Here is a 17,243-nt window from a genome sequence, read left to right on the forward strand (position 1 = left end):
GTGTGTGTGTGTGGCTGGTGTGTATGTAGCTGGTGTGTGTGGCATTTTATATGTGTGTGGCTGGTGTGCATGTGGCTGGTGTGCGGGGGGGGGGGGGCATTGAGCCACTGCCTTGCCTGCAGCCTCAGCCCTGAGCAGCCCCGCAGGATGACTGACCAGCCATGCGAGAGAAGGGGTCATCCGCGACCCAGGCCAGGCGGGGTGCGAGGACCAGTGAGGACCAGCGGGGCGGGGGCTGGCTGCAGCCCCCTCGCGCTGCAGTGCTGCAGGGACTGCTTGCTGGCTGCTGTGTCCCGACTGTCTTCCTTCCTCCGGTGCCACAGAGTCCTTGTGTTTGTTTACCTTCGGCTTCGAGCTCGCTCCGGTTTTTTCGGCGACGGGGTGGGGGAAGCGGGGAGTGGTAGCACTCCGGAGCCAAGAGCCGCCTCACCCGGGCCACGGGGTGCTGGGCTTGGTGGTTCCCGCGGGGCCAGTGAGCCAGTCTGGGCACGACTGCTCCTTCCTTGGCACTGCGGGCAGCAGGGGCTCCACACGTGCGTCTGCAGAAGCCTCCAGCAGGCAGGCGGGGCGTCCCCGCGCAGGGGGGCCGGAGCGGAGTATGGGACGCGGTCCAGCTGACCCAAGGCTGAGATGGGGAGGGCGCTGGCTCGCCCACTGTACGATCCCCGGAGACAAACGGTGCCTTGAGCCCCACCAGGAGTGCCCCTGAGCACAGCAGGAGTGAGCCCTGACCACTGCCAGGTGTGCCCCCGCTACCCGGTAAAAAGGCTGAAACCGAGCCCAGTGGCTTGTTACCTCTTGGCACAAAGTCCCAACCGTTCCCGTCCAGAGGCCCTGAGGAAGGTCGGGCGCCATGAGGCCTGCCCACCCCGGGGCTCTCCCTGGCCTGCCAGAGGGGGCAGAGGTGAGGCCGCCTCCTGCTGTCAGGACGGAGGTGCAGGACCCTGCGAGTGAGGCTGTCCCTGGCGGGGCCCTCGTGCTTGGGCATGGCCTGAGCCCTGGTGACGGTCCAACAGCAGAAAGAAGAGGACCTTGGTCCTGCTGCTGACCTGTCCAGCTCAGTCCTTGGTGTGGCAGGACCCAGCCCTGTGGGAGTGGCAACTTCCCAGGCCACTTCCCAGGTCCTGCTGCTGACCTGTCCAGCTCCGTCCCCAGCGTGGTCAGAGCTGGCAGGACCCGCCCCTGTGGGAGGGGCCACTTCCAGTAGCCACTGGCCTGCGCCTGCTCCCCGTCCCAGCAAGATGCCAAAGCCCCTGGTCTCCGCATCCGTTCCCCGGCGGCCTCCTCAGCGCTCAGTGCTCAGCAAGCCCACCCACTCCCCTGGGCTCAGGGACCCCTCCTGGGCCTTGACCTAGTGTGATGGGGGTGAAGGGAGAACACGGGGGAGGGACCCTAGGGCCAGAGAACCAGGAGGGCTCAGGACCGCGGGCTTTGGCGTGTCAGAGGGGGGAGGGGAGTGGCGGGCCCGGCCAGGCCTCCTTCGGTCCCCCTTCCTTCGCTCCCCCACCCTGGGAATCAGCAGCGTGCCATGAGATATGTGGGTACACACCCCAGCTGCGCCCGCACACGCACATCTTCCTGGGAAGGGAGCAAAGGCAGGTGCACGGAGCAGCCGCGCCACAGAGGAGGGGCCGTGGAGGGCAGATTCTGTCTGCAAACATCCCCCCACTCGTCCCGAGTGCCGGGCACTGGGCCCGGGGCTGGGGCGCCAACCCAGCGGGCCTGCCCTGGCCGGGTGGGCGAGGTGGACACCCGCCCACTTTGGGCACGGGGAAACTGAGGAAATCCGCAGCGCTCATAGGAGGCAGGCCGGCCGCTTGGGGCTGAGCCGGGTTCCAGGGCCGGGGGAGCCCCAGGGAGAGGCAGGGAGCTGATGCGGCCACAGCAGGCGGGCAGTGGGTGAGGTGGGAAGGCAGCGGCCGCCCCGCCTGAGGAGCACGAGCACTGAGCCCAGCGGACGGGAAGGAATGACTCACACCTGGGGCGGTCAGGGACAGCGCTGCTCACAGGTGTGCAGCCTGGAAGCCTCTGTTCGTCTCAGCAGCGCCGAGGGCCGGGGGCGCCCTGAGCTCCTGGATGCCAGGTGGGGCCTGGGACACACCTGGGTGCTCTCAGCGGTCCTCTCCTAACCCCCAGAGCCCAGGGAACTGCAGAGAGCTGAGGACACGGGAGCGGGGAAGGGGGCAATGGTGGATGTTGGGACTGGGAGAGGCCCAGGTGAGGCAGCAGAGTGGGGGTGTAGGGCAGCCAGGGGAGGGGCAAGGTGTCCAGCCCAGAAGGGTGAAGCGCCTGGGCGTCGCTCCTCAGCCTGAATCTGGCAGAAATCCACACAGGGGACGGCTGAGGCAGCACTGGGTAGGCTGCCACCACCACCTCCAGGCAGCCAGCCGGGCTTGGCCTTCGGGAGGACCTGTGGCTGATAATTTGCGGGCGCACAGCTCACGGCCCGGAGGAGGCAGGAGGACCGCGGTCATCCACGGAGCCGGCCCTCCCTGGGAGCTGAGCGGGCGACAGTACCGGGGCGCCCAGAACCCTTCCCGGCACGCGGTGAGGGCAGGGGGTCGGGGGGGGGAGGTTGGACCCCCGGGAGCGTCCGGGAGCGTCCCCGCAGGAGCGCTAGGGCCAGGTGGCCGCGCCGGGGCAGGGCTGCACGGAGGAGGCGGCGGCGGGGGCGGCCCCGGGATCACATGGGCGGAGGCAGGTCCCGGAGCCCCGGGCGGGCTCTCCCCAGAGTCGGGCAGACGGCGGCGGGAGCGGCGGCGCGTCTCGCCCGCGCGCCTTCGCGGCCCCTCGGTGCGCGGCGCGGGCCCCGGACAGGTGAGCGGCCCACCTGCGCGGCGGCGCGGCGGGGCGCCCGGACCTTGGCTGCGGCCGCGCCCCGCGCCCGTCGCGGGCGCTCGCACACCCCGGGTCCGCGGCACTTTGGCCTCGAGCGGGAAGACGCAGGAACTGGGCGAGCCGGGCCGACGGGCCGACCGGCCGGCGACGTGCCGGGCACCTCCCGCGGCCGCCGCGCGGAGTCCACTCTCGGCTCAAAGGTCTCCACGCGCGGGGGGGAGAACGCGAGCCGCGCCTGGGCAAGGACGGGGCCCCGCGTGGGGGCGCGCCCCCATCCAGGCCGGCCGTGACTCGGGGCGTCTCTGGACCGCTCCAGGGGCTGCCTCAGGGGAGGGTGCTGGACGGGGTGGTGGCCTGGCACCGCGGCTTCCTGCCGGGTTGGCCCCTGCTCCAGATCTACAGGCGCAGGAAGTCCCGCCAGCCCGGGGGCTGCAGGCGCTCCGCCTTGCCCAGTGCAGGGGCTCAGGACCGCAGTGGGCAGGTCCGGCTGGCCAGCGCCCGTGGGTGCCCAGCCAGCCGGGCAGAGGAGGCCTCCTCTGGCCGGCGTCCTGAGAGGGCAGCAGTGCCCAGAGAGTGAGACGCCAGCCCTGCCTCTGTGGACCCCAAGACAGGGCCAGGGGTGGGGGGCAGGCAGCCTGGTTGCTTACTTGCTCCCCCACCTTCAACAAACGGCCTCAACAGTCCCCGGTAGCCCCTTTTTTGGCTGTCATGGGTTCTCAGGGCCCTGCCCTCCCGGGTGGGGAGGAAGTACCGTGCATGCTGTGGGTTTCGGGGACAGGAAGCAGAACGAGAGGGACTTAGCCCTGATGGTGGAGGAGGGGGAGGAGAGACTCACAGTTTCCACCCTGGTGAGCCTTTTCTCCAGCGAGCTGGTCCCCTGCACCCCTGCACCCCTGCACCCCTGCAGCTGACGCCAAGGGGGTGCATAGAATCACAACTGTCCAGGGGGGGTGTGTGGGGAAGTGATACTGGGGGCGAGAGACGGGCTCAGTTACTTCCTCCACGCCCCGTCCACCCCCTGAGCTTCTGCTGTGTCCCTGTCATTCTTCCTTTACCTTCTGCCTCTCCCCTGCCTCCTCTCAGCTGCCCTCAGGACCCAGGGGACAGGCGCTGCCTCTCAGTGATGGCGCAGATAGTGGACGTGGTTGGCCCGGCGCCCTGGGGCTTCCGGATCTCGGGAGGCAGAGATTTCCACACCCCCATCGTGGTGACCAAGGTAAGGGCTGCTGCCAGGGGGGAGGGGACCCCAGGCTGGGAGCCCCTCTGGGGATGGGTGGTGGAGGACCAGGGCCCGGTGACCTTTGGGACCGGGGCCTCTCCTTTCTCCTCTGTCACAGCCCACGCTGGTGGGCAGCCATTTCGCTGGTTTCTAGAACGGGAGCCTTGACCCAGACAGGAGCCAGGCCGGCTCACAGAACTCCCGGGCGCAGGCAGCCGCCTGCACGGCCGAGATCGCTATCCAGAAGTATTTCAGAGCCCAGCTCCTGAATTCTGTCATTACATGTTCTCGGGGAGGCCCCTGTGAGAATGCCAGTGTGTGGGGGGGCTGCGGTCTGGCTTTGGGAGGGGATCGGCTGATTGGCTGCACCGATACTGTGTGGGACAGGGGCGGGGGGTGGGGGGCATGCAGAGAAGGGGTGTTACAAGGGATGCACAGCCAGCCTGGTGCACACCTGCTCTGTCTTTCCTGGGCTAGGGGAGGGACCCCCGTGTTGCCCTCCCGGCATGTCGCCATTGTCTGGGTCACTCTGCTTCAGCCCTCCTGCTCCTTGTCCCCTGCAGGTGACTGAGCGGGGGAAAGCCGAGGCCGCTGACCTTCGGCCTGGGGACATCATCGTGTCCATTAACGGGAAGAGCACAGAGGGCATGCTGCATGCCGAGGCTCAGAGCAGGATCCGCCAGAGCCCCTCGCCCTTGCGGCTGCAGCTGGACCGGTGAGCTGCGCCTACCCCGCTCCTCCCCTGCCAGGCCACCCCGGGGCCACTGTCCTCGAGCGCCAGCCTGGCCTTTGCCAGCTTTTCAGCCCATCTAGGCCCGAAGCAGGTGGGCAGAGGGATGTCCCTGTGCCTGGGCCCAGCTGGGCGTGCAGCTGCAGGCCGGCTGGGCTGGCATCGGCCACCTGGATGCCCGGGTTTGACTGGTTTCCGTGTGTGTGGGGCACAGGCGTGGGCATGAAGTGAGCTGGAGAGGAAAGGTGTGCCCTCAGTTGCGCTCTTGTGTGACCCTTGATTCCAGGGGAGGGGCGGGTCCGGGGGGGCTCACTCACCAGGGAGCCCCCTTTCCTCCCCTTTACCCATACAGGGTTTTCATCCTGGGTGCCAAGGTCAGGGGGGGAGTGAGGACCCAGGGTGGGGTCCCTCGTGAGTCACAGGGCAGGAATCCTGGGACAGTCCTGCAGCCAGGAGAAACCTCTGAGCTGGTCTCACACCCGTCAGGCCCCTGCTGCCGCTGGCAGTGCCCTGACACCAGGCTTTCTCGCGGCCCTGGCTCCATGCCCGCCTCGCCCCTCTGTCCCCTGGTGCTGCCGAGGTTGGCTCCCATGACCCTCTGGCAGCCCTTCGGCCCTTCAGGGGCTCCTTTGTGCCACTTGGGCCCTGAGTGTTTGCAGGAGGGGCCGGAGAGGAGGGCAGGGTTGGGGCCTCATGGCATCTGGGAGTGGACCCGACGTCCACGAGAGGCTGCAGCTGTGACCCTGTTCCTGCTTCCCAGTCCCTCCTGGCAGGACCAGCTGGCGGGGGACGGGACGGGACGGGGAGGGGGGCCGCCTGCCTCTCCTCCATCCAGCGCCCTCCTGTCATTCTCGCCACCCCCAGCCCAGGGGCAGGAAGCAGTGGACTGGGCTGGAGCCAGGGCCAAGCTCTCCTCCCTCTGACCTCGCACCCCTCCCTCGGGCTGGCCTGCTGCTGTGTGGCAGCCAAGGTTCCTGCTGATTTCTAGAAACTACCAGACAACCAGGAGCGGTGTCACGGGACCCAGACATGGCATCTCTGTGCCAGCCTCAGTCGGTTCACAGCCTCCAGGAAAGGGCTTGGCAGGGGGGCCCTGGGGCAGCAGCCTGGGGAAGACCCTGTTCTTGGTTACCTGGGGACTGTGTGGGCAGCTGGGCTGTGCCGGACAGTCCAGTGCTTTCCTGCTGCAGCCTTACCGGGAGAGGCCGGAGGAGAGCAGAGTCCCCCGAAGGCCTGCAGGGAGCCGCCCGGGGCCCCAGGCTGGTTTACAGGAGCGTGGGCAGCTGGCCCGGCCATTGTCTGGGGCTCTGGGCAGCTTCCTCCCCACTCTGCGCTGCAGTTGCTGCTGGGGTGAAAGATAAAGGACTGTGGATGTGGAATCAGCCACCGCCCCCCGCCCCAATAAGCTGCAAACAGATGCCGGCTGAGGGCAACCCCCGAAGCTTTTTAAACATAAAAAGGACAGTTGCCCTTTCTGCTGAGACGAAGCCTTTCTGCGCTGGGGTGTTTGTTTTTCTTTACGAAGTAGTCGGTACACAGGGCTGAGAGGGCTTGGTTTTGAGTGGGGTGAAGCCGGCAGGCGCCCGTGACCCTCCCCTTCCTGTGGCCTGCCCCCCGCCAGGTCCCAAGCCGTCTCTCCGGGGTGCACCAACGGGGATGGCTCTGTGGAGGCGAGAGCCACCCGCTTCCAGGTAGGATGGCGGGTTCGGGTTCGGGTTCAGTGCCCTGGGAGGGTCCCGGGGTAGGGCGCTGGGCGTGGCAGCTCTGCCCCTCTGGCCCGTTTCCCACAGGGCTCTGCGAGGACCCAGGCCAGCAGCCAGTCCTCCCTGCGCTCCTCCTGCTCCAGCCCGGCCTCCCTCAGCCCCCGCACTGGCAGCCCCTTCTCCACCCCCAGCAGCCCGCAGCCCCCGGCCGCCGGAGAGGCAGTGATCGGGCGCAGGTGAGCGGGGCGCGGGGCGGGCACCCAGTCACCAGGTCTGGGCCTGGCCTCCGGAGTCTCAGTAATCACATGGGGGGGTACAGTGGGTGGGTGGGGGGTGCCGACCCGTGTTTCCCTTTAGGTGCCACGGCCTGGGCCCCTTCCCCTCCCCACACCCACCATCTGTCCCCCCCGCACTTTGCAGCTTCCAGAGCCTGGCACACGCCGCAGGCCCCCCGGCCGCCGAGCATGCCGCCTACGAGGGCCGCCCCAGGAGTCGCCAGGTAAGGCTCCCCGTGGTGGGCAGGCGGGACTGTCGGCTTCTGGGCTGGGTGCCGGATGGTGCCCGAGGGGCGCCCCGTTCCCAGTGCCCGCCGCCCCTCCCTGCTGGCCACCTCCCTCCCTCCCTCCCGCGTGTTTCTCTTGGGCCCGGCTGACATAGTTTGCTGCTGTTGTTGGGATGATTCCCTCTGGCTCTGGCGGCATCCCCCGAACACATTCCTCCCCTCCCCAGCCCCATGCCGCCCCCAGATCCAGCGCCCCCTCCGGCCCCCTCCTTCCTCTGTGACTCAGTGCAGAGCCAGCCCTGCACTGCACCGGGGCCTCTGCTCACGCTGGCCCTCCTCTCCGGGCCCCCCTACCTACCTACCCCGTGGCGGGCACCAGTCACTAGCAGGCTGTCTGTGGGTCTTGTCACTCTGCTAAGAGCAAGGGGTGGGGGTGAGCGGGCCAGGCCACCAACGGCCCCGCACCACAGCTGCTGGGGGCAGTGTTTGGGGGTGGGGCACGGTCAGGCTTTGGGGTGAAGGGGATGCATCCCAGCTGCTGCTGGAGCCCTACCTCAGGGTGACTGTGCATTCCAGAAACGCAGGGGGGAGGGTGCTGGCCACGGAGGGGGCGCTCTGGAGCAGGAAGAAGCAGGACTCCCTGGGGACCCACTGGGGGCCCCTCCGCTGGCTGGCCGGCTCTGGGGGCAGAGATGTATTAGCCGAGTTCCCAGCCTTTTAAGAATTTAAGTTGTATTTGTGGAGATAAGACAAACATGCAAAAGCAATTTTGGAACAATTAAGTGCTAGGCAGTGTGGTCTTGATTAGGAGGCTGAGGCACGCCGGGAGGGAGCGTGAGTGTGGGCCGGGGGCCTGCCGAGGGTTCGGCGGGAATCCTGCTGGACATTGGAGGCTGGGCAGGGTTTGGAGCCGAGAGCCAGGAGCCTGGTGCTGGCCTAGCGGAGGCCCCGCCAGCCCTGGTGAGCTTCAGCCTGGGGTGTGGGGGGGGTCGGTGGCGGGGTGGGGGGGAGAGCTCCATGAGAAGAGCAGGCCGAGACCAGCCGAGGGCCCTGCTGGCGGGGGCGGGGTGGGGAGTGGGGGCTGCCCTCTGCTCTCCTTCCCGACCGTGTCCCCACTCAGGCCAGGGGAGAAGAGGTGGCTCAGGGAACAGAATGTGAGTCCTCAGGCCCAGCCCCGGCTGCAGACTGGACTCCCTGAGGTTGCGGGGGCTGGGGGGGAGGTACCAGTCTGTGTTCTAAGGAACTGTCAGTGTCTGATGCCCGGGGAGGTTTGAGGGCCCCGCCCCCCACTCATGCAAGGCAGTGAGGCTTCTGGACTGCCCCTTCTCTTCTGTGGACCTGGACAGCTGCCCTTCCCGCTACCTTCCATCCCCACCTGTGGCCTGGAGGCCCCTCCGGCCACTGCACGCCTGTCCTTGTGCCTGAGCCTCTGACAATATTTATCCAGCAGTGGCTAGTGTCAGGCACCTTCCAGGCCTGGGAGGTGAAAAAATAGAGACATTCCTAATGCAAGGAGGTCCACGGCCTGGTCTCCACAGGCGCAGTGTCACGTGGCATGTCCTGGTCTCCACAGGCACTGTGGTCACGTGGCATGTCCCGGTCTCCACAGGCGCTGTGGTCACGTGGCATGTCCTGGTCTCCACAGGCACTGTGGTCACGTGGCATGTCCCGGTCTCCATAGGCGCTGTGGTCATGTGGCATGTCCTGGTCTCCACAGGCGCTGTGGTCACGTGGCATGTCCTGGTCTCCACAGGCACTGTGGTCACGTGGCATGTCCCGGTCTCCATAGGCGCTGTGGTCACGTGGCATGTCCTGGTCTCCACAGGCGCAGTGTCACGTGGCATGTCCTGGTCTCCACAGGCACTGTGGTCACGTGGCATGTCCTGGTCTCCACAGGCACTGTGGTCACGTGGCATGTCCCGGTCTCCACAGGCGCTGTGGTCACGTGGCATGTCCTGGTCTCCACAGGCACTGTGGTCACGTGGCATGTCCCGGTCTCCATAGGCGCTGTGGTCATGTGGCATGTCCTGGTCTCCACAGGCGCTGTGGTCACGTGGCATGTCCTGGTCTCCACAGGTGCAGTGGTCACGTAGTGGCATGTCCTGGTCTCCATAGGCGCTGTGGTCATGTGGCATGTCCTGGTCTCCACAGGCGCTATGGTCACATAGTGTATCCTAGCCTCTGTGTGCACTATGGTCGTGTGGCGTGTCCTGGTCTCCACATGTGTTGTGGTCACATGGCATGTCCTGGTGTCTACAGGCACTGTGGTCATGTGGCACTGTTATCACATTGAATGTCTTAACCTCTTTATGCGCTATGGTCATGTGGCGTGTCCTGGTCTCCACATGTGCTGTGGTCACATGGCATGTCCTGGTGCCCACATGTTCTGTGGTCATGTGGCATGTTCTGTTCTCCATGTGGGTTTCAGTCAGATGGTGCCAGTGTCAGGGGTCCCACAGCTTCTCAGCTTCTTCCTGGGTGTCACTGGACACTTCCATTTGTCATTCCCATCCCAGTGCCCTTTGGCACATATGTCCCATATGTCATTCCCATCCCAGTGGCTGGGGGCGGTGCCACGTGGCAATGTCACTGGGATGGGACTTGGGAATATACAGCCTCCAGGCCTGTGAGGTAAGTGCTGCAGCACCGAGGTGCATGCACGGTCTCAGGTCTCACTTCTGTACACCGGCAGCTCTGAGGAGTCCCACAAGAAAGAAATACACTGAATTTGGTCAATTTCCTGAAAGTCTGACTGTAAAATTTCACCAGGCATCTCCCCTCCTTGGCTCCCCTCATTGAGGTTGACGTGGGGGCACCAGCCTGTGTTCTAAAGAATCATCAGTAACTGATGCCTAGGAAGTTGGGGTACCCCACCCCCCACACGTTGCACACACACACACACACACACAACATCGCAGCATCACTGACTAATATCCCTGTGCTCCTAGAATACATTCTCAGAGGTATTGGGCACCGCTGAGCCCTTGTCAAGCAGTTTTTCTGGATTTGGTACTGCCAGGTCCCTCCTGGGACTGGGGGTACCTCTCAGAGTGTAGAATGGGCATCTGCTCTCTGGGGCCGGGAGCAGGGGTGAGTGTATAGGAGACCCTCGAAACCCCACTTGGCCACGGCCTTTTAGGTCCAGGGGGAGCTGGGCAGGGCACAGCACAGCCAGCCCTGGTGGGACCTGGCAGAAAGTGGATGGTGGTCCCTCTGCATGGGGGAGCGACAGCAGTGCCCCTCGGCCGCTTGCTCCGGACTCGACCTGCAGAAGGAGCCTCCCCGTGGAGCTTCCCACGCAAGGTACCCGCAGGCTGGTCCCGAACGCCACCTGGGCTGTGCTCCTTCCCAGGGAACCTGCTCACGGGCACAGGCCTAGGCTCCTGTTGGCCTGTGTGGCCCTACCCGCCAGGGGGGCCTAGGGCTCTGTGACCAGGCTGGTGGGCGAGGGTTCTGGGCTTCTCAAATGTTCCAAGTTTCTGCTTTTCCTACAGAAATCCCTGCCTTTTTGTTTTCATTTTGCCCGTCATTGGTGGACACCCTGACTGCACTTGGAGGGAATTTGGTGCTCCAGGGACCGAGCGATAGTACATTGGGTGGGGCATATGCCTGGCACGTAGCCGGCCTGGGTTTGATCCCCAGCACCGCATATGGTCCCCTGAGCACTGCCATGAGTAATTTCTGAGCACAGGGCTAGAAGTAAGCCCTGAGCATCACCAGAGTCGGTCCAACCTCCTGCCTCCAATTTTTTTTTTAATGTGGTGTTACAGGAATCTCTGTGCTCAGGCTGCTGGGGAAACTCTGAAGTGCCCCATTCCCTTGGCTGCCACTGGTTTCGGGCCAAGGGTAGGGGCTGGAGGTGAGGACCAGAGGTCAGACCAGAAATAAAGTTGAAGGGCAAGATTTCTGGTTGGGTATTTTTTTTTTTGGGTGAGGGAGAGGCACACCTGGTGGTGCTCAGGGCTTACTCCTGGCTCTGTGCTCAGGGATCAATCCTGGTGGCTCAGGGGGACCAGATGGGATGCCAGGGATGAACCTAGGTTGGCTGTGTGTAAGGCAACTCTCCTGCCCACTGTGCGATACTATCACTCTGGTCGGAGCCAGAATAAGAACGTGAGACAGAGACTTGCCCCTTGGAGGGGGTGCTGGGGGCAGGGCTGGGGGCAGGATGGATCTCCCTGGCGTGGGGATTCTGGCACTCTGAGGACATTGTCCAGTGGGCAGTAGGGGAGCTTATGCTCCAGCTGGCCCTGGGCTCGTCCTTCTCTGCCCTGCTCCGTCACCCTCTGACGAGGCCAGCTCATGCCTCTCCTCTCTGCAGCCTCTGTTGGAGCCAGGAGCAGAGCCAGGGCGCTGGGTTGGACTTGTGCCATAGTCTCAGAGGCAGTGCCTGCGCCGCCTGTGCCTACCTGGGCCCTTCACTCTCTCCTTGCCTGTCCGGGGCAGCCCTCACACCTCCACCTGGAGGAGATGAAGGCCGGGAGCCCCCTGCTGTCGGACTTGGGAAGTAACGGTGGTGCCCGGCAGCCAGAGAGGGCTCAGCCTTGAGGATCTCCTCACCCCTCCTCACCCCTCCCCTTCTCCCCGCCACAGGCTGGCCTGGGCCGTGCTGGAGACTCAGCTGTGCTGGTGCTGCCAAGCCCGTGCCCATCCCCGGTGGCCAGCTCCACCACCCGCAGGCTCAGGTACCGGGTGCTGGGAGGGCTGGGAGAGACTGGCTTCCGGGGCAGGGAGGGCCGGACCAGCCTCCCTAGGGCCCAAATTGGGTGTCCCTGCCACCCACCTGCTTGTTCCTCCCCCCGACCCCCGCGCCTGATGGTGGCTGCCTCCCACCCGCAGTGTGGACCTCCTGGATGAGGACTCTGAAGTCTACAAGATGCTGCAGGAGAACCGAGAGGGCCGGGCGCCCCCCCGACAGTCCAGCTCCTTCCGGCTCCTGCAGGAAGCTCTCGAGGCTGAGGAGAGAGGTGAGACGGAGGCAGGCGCAGCCAGGAGGGGTCCAGGGACCCACCAGGACACCTGTGGGGACCTCGACGGCATGTGTCTAAGCTGGCTTTTTTTTTTTTTTGGCTTTTTGGGTCACACCTGGTGATGCTCAGGGGTTACTCCTGACTCTGCACTCAGGAATTACTCATGCTGGTGCTCAGGGGACCATATGGGATGCTGGGAATCGAACCCGGGTTGGCTGTGTGCAAGGCAAACGCCCTACCAGCTGTGCTATCGCTCCAGCCCCAAACTGGCATTTCTTAAGTGCTCGCATTAGAAGCAGGCCCGGCGCCAAAGTACATTAGGGTCTGGGGGCCAGAGAGACAGCACAGTGGGCAGGGCTCTTGCCTTGCATGTGGCTGACCTGGGTTGGACCCCCGGCACCCTATGTGGTTCTCCAGGCCCTGCCAGGAGTGATCCCTGAGCACTAGGGGTTGTGGCCCCGAAAGCAGTGGAGTCAGTCGGAAGGAATGGGCTAGACACAGAATGATCTGGCTCAGATACTCAGTGAGGTCGCAGCAAAGACCAAAGGCAACATAACGGGGTGGCTGAGTTGGCGAAGGAGGGGACTGACAAGGGTTTTGGGGTCCTTGGAGGATGGAGGTGGGTGCACTGGTGATGGTGATGGGTGTGGTATTAGAATTATGAGACGGGGGCTGGAGTGATAGCACAGCAGGCAGGGTGTTTGTTTGCCTCGCAGACGGCTGACCCGGGTTCGATTCCCAGCATCCCATACAGTCCTGTGAGCACTGCCAGGAGTAACTCCTGAGTGCAGAGCCAGGAGTAACCCCTGTGCATTGCCGGGTGTGACCCAAAAAAGCAAAAAAAAAAAAAAAGTAGAATTAGGTGCATGAGAACTCTCTATTAACAGCATTGCACACCACAGAATCTCAATCCAAAAAATTAAGACACCCACAGACGCGGGTGCAGGGCTTCAGATCACCCCCACTGTCCGGTGTGGGGAGGTGAAACCCAGGCCCCGACAGCGGCCGGTGCGACCCCACCCTGTGCGACCCCAAAACCCCCCAGGGGAGCGACCTCTGAAGCCCTGACCCCTCTCAGTGGCGAGGCCCTGCCCCCGCCAGCTCAACCACCAGTACCCCGCTCCCGCCCTGTGCGACCCCCACGCCCCGACCCCCCTCTCAGCCCCGCCCCATTGTCTGCCCGCAGAAAAAGAAAAATTAAGACAACAAAATTAAGAGAGACCGAGAGAGAGAGAGAGAGAGAGAGAGAGAGACAGAGAGACAGAGAGAGACAGAGACAGAGAGAGAGACAGAGACAGAGACAGAGACAGAGAGAGACAGAGACTGACCAGGCTGATCAAGGTCTGGGAATGTGGGTGCACCCGAAAGGTGTGGGCTAACCAGGAAAACTGCAGGGAACGGATAAAGGCGGGTACTGGAACCCACGGGGGAGAGGGGATGGGCTTTGAGGAGGGCTTCCTGCAGGAAGAGGGAGTTGGCATGGCCCTGAGAGAGATCTTCTGGAGGTGGCAGGGAGTACTGTGGTGTGTGGGGGCGCAGTGGGAGGGCCTTGAGGCCAGCTGGGGGCTAAGTCCCAGCTGCAGCTCGGGCGCCAGGCTGAGGGGCACCTTTGCCTTCCTCGGGGCGGCTGCACTTGCTGGGCAGCTCAAGAGACGCTGAATCGGGTGCTGGAGGCCCCAAGCGGCCAGAGGGACTGTGAGTGGGGTGGACATGGTCCCAGGCAGTGGACGATGCCGGGGGCGGGGGTGTTATCGAGAGCAGGAAAGGTAGGAGAAGCGTGGAGGGACGGGGGCTGACTCGGGCTCGCTAAGGGGGCAGGATTAGACACCAACACATATGCTCCAGCCCTCAGGGGTCTGCGCAGGGCGGTGTGGGGGAGAGCAAGGCAGGGGGAGGACTTCACCCTGGGGGTCTCTGTGCCCTTGAGCAGATGGGACCAGGCTGCCCACACCAGTCAATGCCCAGCTTGGGCACAGGGAAGGAAGAGCACTCGGCTATCAATGCACTTCTTGGCGGGGGGTGGCTGGCCCCACCATCCTCTCCTCCACTGACTACCCCCAGCCCCCCAGGTTTCCTGAGGGTCCTGGGAGTACAGCTTCTCCCCCCGCCCCAGAGCTGCAGCGGAGGGTGTGCGGGTGCATAGACCTGCTGGGACGCTGCTGGGGGGTCTGAGCTGTCTGTCTGTCTGTCCCCACCCTCCAGGTGGTGCACCTGCCATCCTGCCCAGCTCACTGAGCCCGTCGTCCTCCCTGCCTGCCCCTCGGGCGCTGGCCACCCCACCCAGGCTGCTCACGTGTGAGAAATGCGGCACTGGCATCACGTGAGTTGGTGTTGTGTCCCTGGGTGCGGGGCTTTGGGGGGCTCAAGGCAGGGATACCAGCAGAGAGCCACCATGGGGGCCGCTGCATGCTGGTGGGGGCTTTCCTGCTGTGCTGGCTTGTGGGGCGGGCACCTGGCTCAGTGATGGGACCCAACCCCACCCCCCACACTCCTGCCAGTGCTCTGGGCCTCTTACCCCAGGGGCAGGCGAAAGCGCGGACAGCCACGCCGTGGGGAGCACTGCATCTTTGCTAAGGGAGCACTCTCCAGGCGGGTAGGATTTCTCAGTGGAAGCACGATCATGCAGTCACATCCTCTGGGAAACTAAAAGCCTTTCCTGCCCCCGGCCCCCTGCCCTGTGCTCCTCCCTGCTCCCTGCCCCTCTGCTCTGCATGTGCAGATCAGAGGGGACACGCTCAGTCTCACCACAGACGTGAGACTGCCATTTCTGGGGACACCAGAAAGTGGAGTTGGGGGCTTTTGTTGTTGATTTTGGGCTACTCCTGGCAGTGCTTAGGGGTTACTCCCGGCTCTGCGCTCAGGAATTACTCCCTGCCAGTGCTCAGGGGACCCTATGGGATGCCGGGGATGCACCCTAGGTTGACCGTGTGCAAGGCAAATGCTCTACCTGCTGTACTGATGCTCAAGCCCCTGGAGGGCATGTTCAAGGGCAGGGGGCAGGACTGTGTATGTGCCATGTGAGAGGCCCCTGGGCCCAGAGCCTTGCCCGGGAGATGCCAACCCTGGCACCTGAGCTGCACCCGGGTTTTGGTGCAGCTCAACCCCCAGACTTGGCTCCAGAGGGAAGGCAGGGTGGGAGGCATCTGAGGAGGTTCAGGAAGCTCCCTGAGCCAGACTCCTGCTCACAGTGCTCTGCTCTGCCTACCCAGGACCCAGGCCGTGCGCATCCAGGAAGGCCGGTTCCGCCACCCCGGCTGCTACACCTGCACCGACTGCGGCCTGAACCTGAGGATGCGGGGCCACTTCTGGGTGGACGACGAGCTGTACTGCGAGAAGCACGCCCGCCAGCGCTACGTGGCGCCAGCCCCCCGCAGCTCGCAGGCCTGAGCCCGGCGCTGTGCCAGGGCAGGCTGGTGCGGGGGGCCGGGGTGGTGGTGGGGAAGCGGGCGAGCTGCTCGGCGGTGAGGGCAACCAGGGCAATGGCCCACGGGAAGCTCCGGGCTGGAGACAAGGACCAAGAAACAGGCGTGGCCAGAGGCTGACAGTGTTTGTAAAGTTTTCAGCTTAGGCGCCCTTAGAGATCTATATGTGGCAAATAAAGTGGACGCTTCAGGGCCCTCTTCTCTCTTTTCCTCTCCCGACCCTGTCCCACCTGGGCTTCCGCCTGGGGTACAGAGGCTTTGCCTGACACCTCAGCCCTGCCTGGTCTCCCTCCGCAGGTGTCTGACAAGGTGACACCTCCACTGAAGCCAGGCCCTCCCTGTTCCCTGCTATCGGGACACCCCCTTGGAGATGGCTTAGTGCCCAGAGGACTCTGGCGGGGGCGGGGGGAGCGGCAGCAGGGGGACCGGCAGGCTCCTGGCACCGGGATCACCAGGCCCACCTGAGTATGCCAGCGCAGACTTTTCCAGCTGCTGGACCGGCAGTGTGGGGCCCCTGCTCTGCTTGGTGGTGATATTGCCACCTTGAGGGGTCTCTGCCACCACAGTGTCCCAGTGTCCCAGAGTGCCCAGTTTGTCACGGCCTGGCAGACCCTGCCTGGCTTTGTTGCTGCATGGTTTGGAGCCAACAAAGCTGAGCTGGTGCCGGGCACCCCTGCCCTGGCTGTGGAGGAACTCAGGGGCCACAGTCCCCTGCAAGTTAGTCACCACCCCTAGAGGACATTTCGGAAAGTTGCAGGGGGCTCCAGAACCACCCTGCCCCCTGTCAACCCAAAGCTGGGGGTCACCCTCATTACTTTGTTTTAAAATCTGTATTATATTTTGTGTTTTGGACCACACTCAGCAATGCTCAGGGATCACTCCTGCTCTGTTCTCAGGAATTATTCCTGGTGGGCTCGGGAGACCATATGGGATTCGGGGGATTGGACCCAGGTCAGCCGCGTGCAAGGTGGCGAGTGCGAGCACAGCCCTACCCACCGTACTATCGCTCCCACCGCCCCCCATCCTTATTTTCACAGGAAGAACAAAGCTGGTTTCCGCTGGTGCAGTGCAGCAGCAGGTTGGGAAGGAGACTGCTGTCCCCTCAGGCACCTGTGGGTGTACGCTACACCCTGGCATAGTTATCTCACTCTGCCTGGACACCGGCCTTGATTTTTCACAGAGATGAGCATGGGGGGCCGGAGCAATAGTACAGCAGGTAGGGAGCTCGCCTTGAATGTGGCTGACCTGGGTTTGATCCCCAGCATCTCCTATGGCCCCCTGAGCACTGCCAGTAATGATTCCTGAGTGCAGAGTCAGGAGTAACCCCTCAGCACTGATGGATGTGGCCCCCAAACAAAAAGAGCAAGGTATGGGCTAGAGAGATAGCACAGCAGGTAGGGTGTTTGCCTTGCATGCGGCCGACCCGGGTTCGATTCCCAGCATCCCATATGGTCTCCCGAGCACCGCCAGGAGTAATTCCTCAGTGCAAAGCCAGGAGTAACCCCTGAGCATCGCCGGGTGTGACCCAAAAAGCCAAAAACAAAAAACAAAACAGTAGTGATTCCTGAGTGCAGAGTCAGGAGTAACCCCTCAGCACCGTTAGGTGTGGCCCCCAAACAAAAAGAGCAAGGCATGGGCTGGAGAGATAGTACAGCAGGTAGGGCGTTCACTTGCATGCAACTGGAGGAGTCATCACCAGGGATGGCCCACAAACACAAAAGAAAAAAAAAAAAAGCCAAGGTTTTCCTGGCCTGGTACTACTGACAGGCCTTGCGTCCTGGTCCCATTGGGATAGACTCATTGGCGCCATCTAGTGTCTGGTGTGGCTCATGTCAGGAGAACGCTCTGAAAAAAAGATC

At 63.8% G+C, this 17,243-nt stretch overlaps 1 protein-coding gene and 1 pseudogene across 2 annotated transcripts; both read left to right on the forward strand.

Annotated features, from left to right (window-relative positions):
- The first annotated feature begins 2,428 nt into the window (after window positions 1-2,428).
- On the forward strand, window positions 2,429-15,569 carry PDLIM2 (PDZ and LIM domain 2). 2 transcript variants are annotated; one of them, XM_055144771.1, is made up of 10 exons: window positions 2,429-2,547; window positions 3,922-4,054; window positions 4,621-4,772; window positions 6,409-6,478; window positions 6,578-6,726; window positions 6,911-6,989; window positions 11,586-11,677; window positions 11,832-11,959; window positions 14,165-14,282; window positions 15,172-15,569. In XM_055144771.1, exons 2-10 carry the CDS (start codon window positions 3,962-3,964, stop codon window positions 15,347-15,349), a joined length of 1,059 nt encoding a protein of 352 aa, XP_055000746.1. In that variant the 5' UTR covers window positions 2,429-2,547; window positions 3,922-3,961; the 3' UTR covers window positions 15,350-15,569. The 2 variants fall into 2 exon arrangements, with proteins under 2 accessions (XP_055000746.1, XP_004610159.1); XM_004610102.2 differs by lacking the exon at window positions 2,429-2,547 and adding an exon at window positions 2,712-2,817.
- On the forward strand, window positions 12,882-12,966 carry LOC129406694 (small nucleolar RNA ACA64; annotated as a pseudogene).
- Window positions 15,570-17,243: the final 1,674 nt, after the last annotated feature.

Source organism: Sorex araneus, chromosome 7 (genome assembly GCF_027595985.1).
Source record: "Sorex araneus isolate mSorAra2 chromosome 7, mSorAra2.pri, whole genome shotgun sequence".
Classification (NCBI taxonomy): domain Eukaryota; kingdom Metazoa; phylum Chordata; class Mammalia; order Eulipotyphla; family Soricidae; genus Sorex; species Sorex araneus.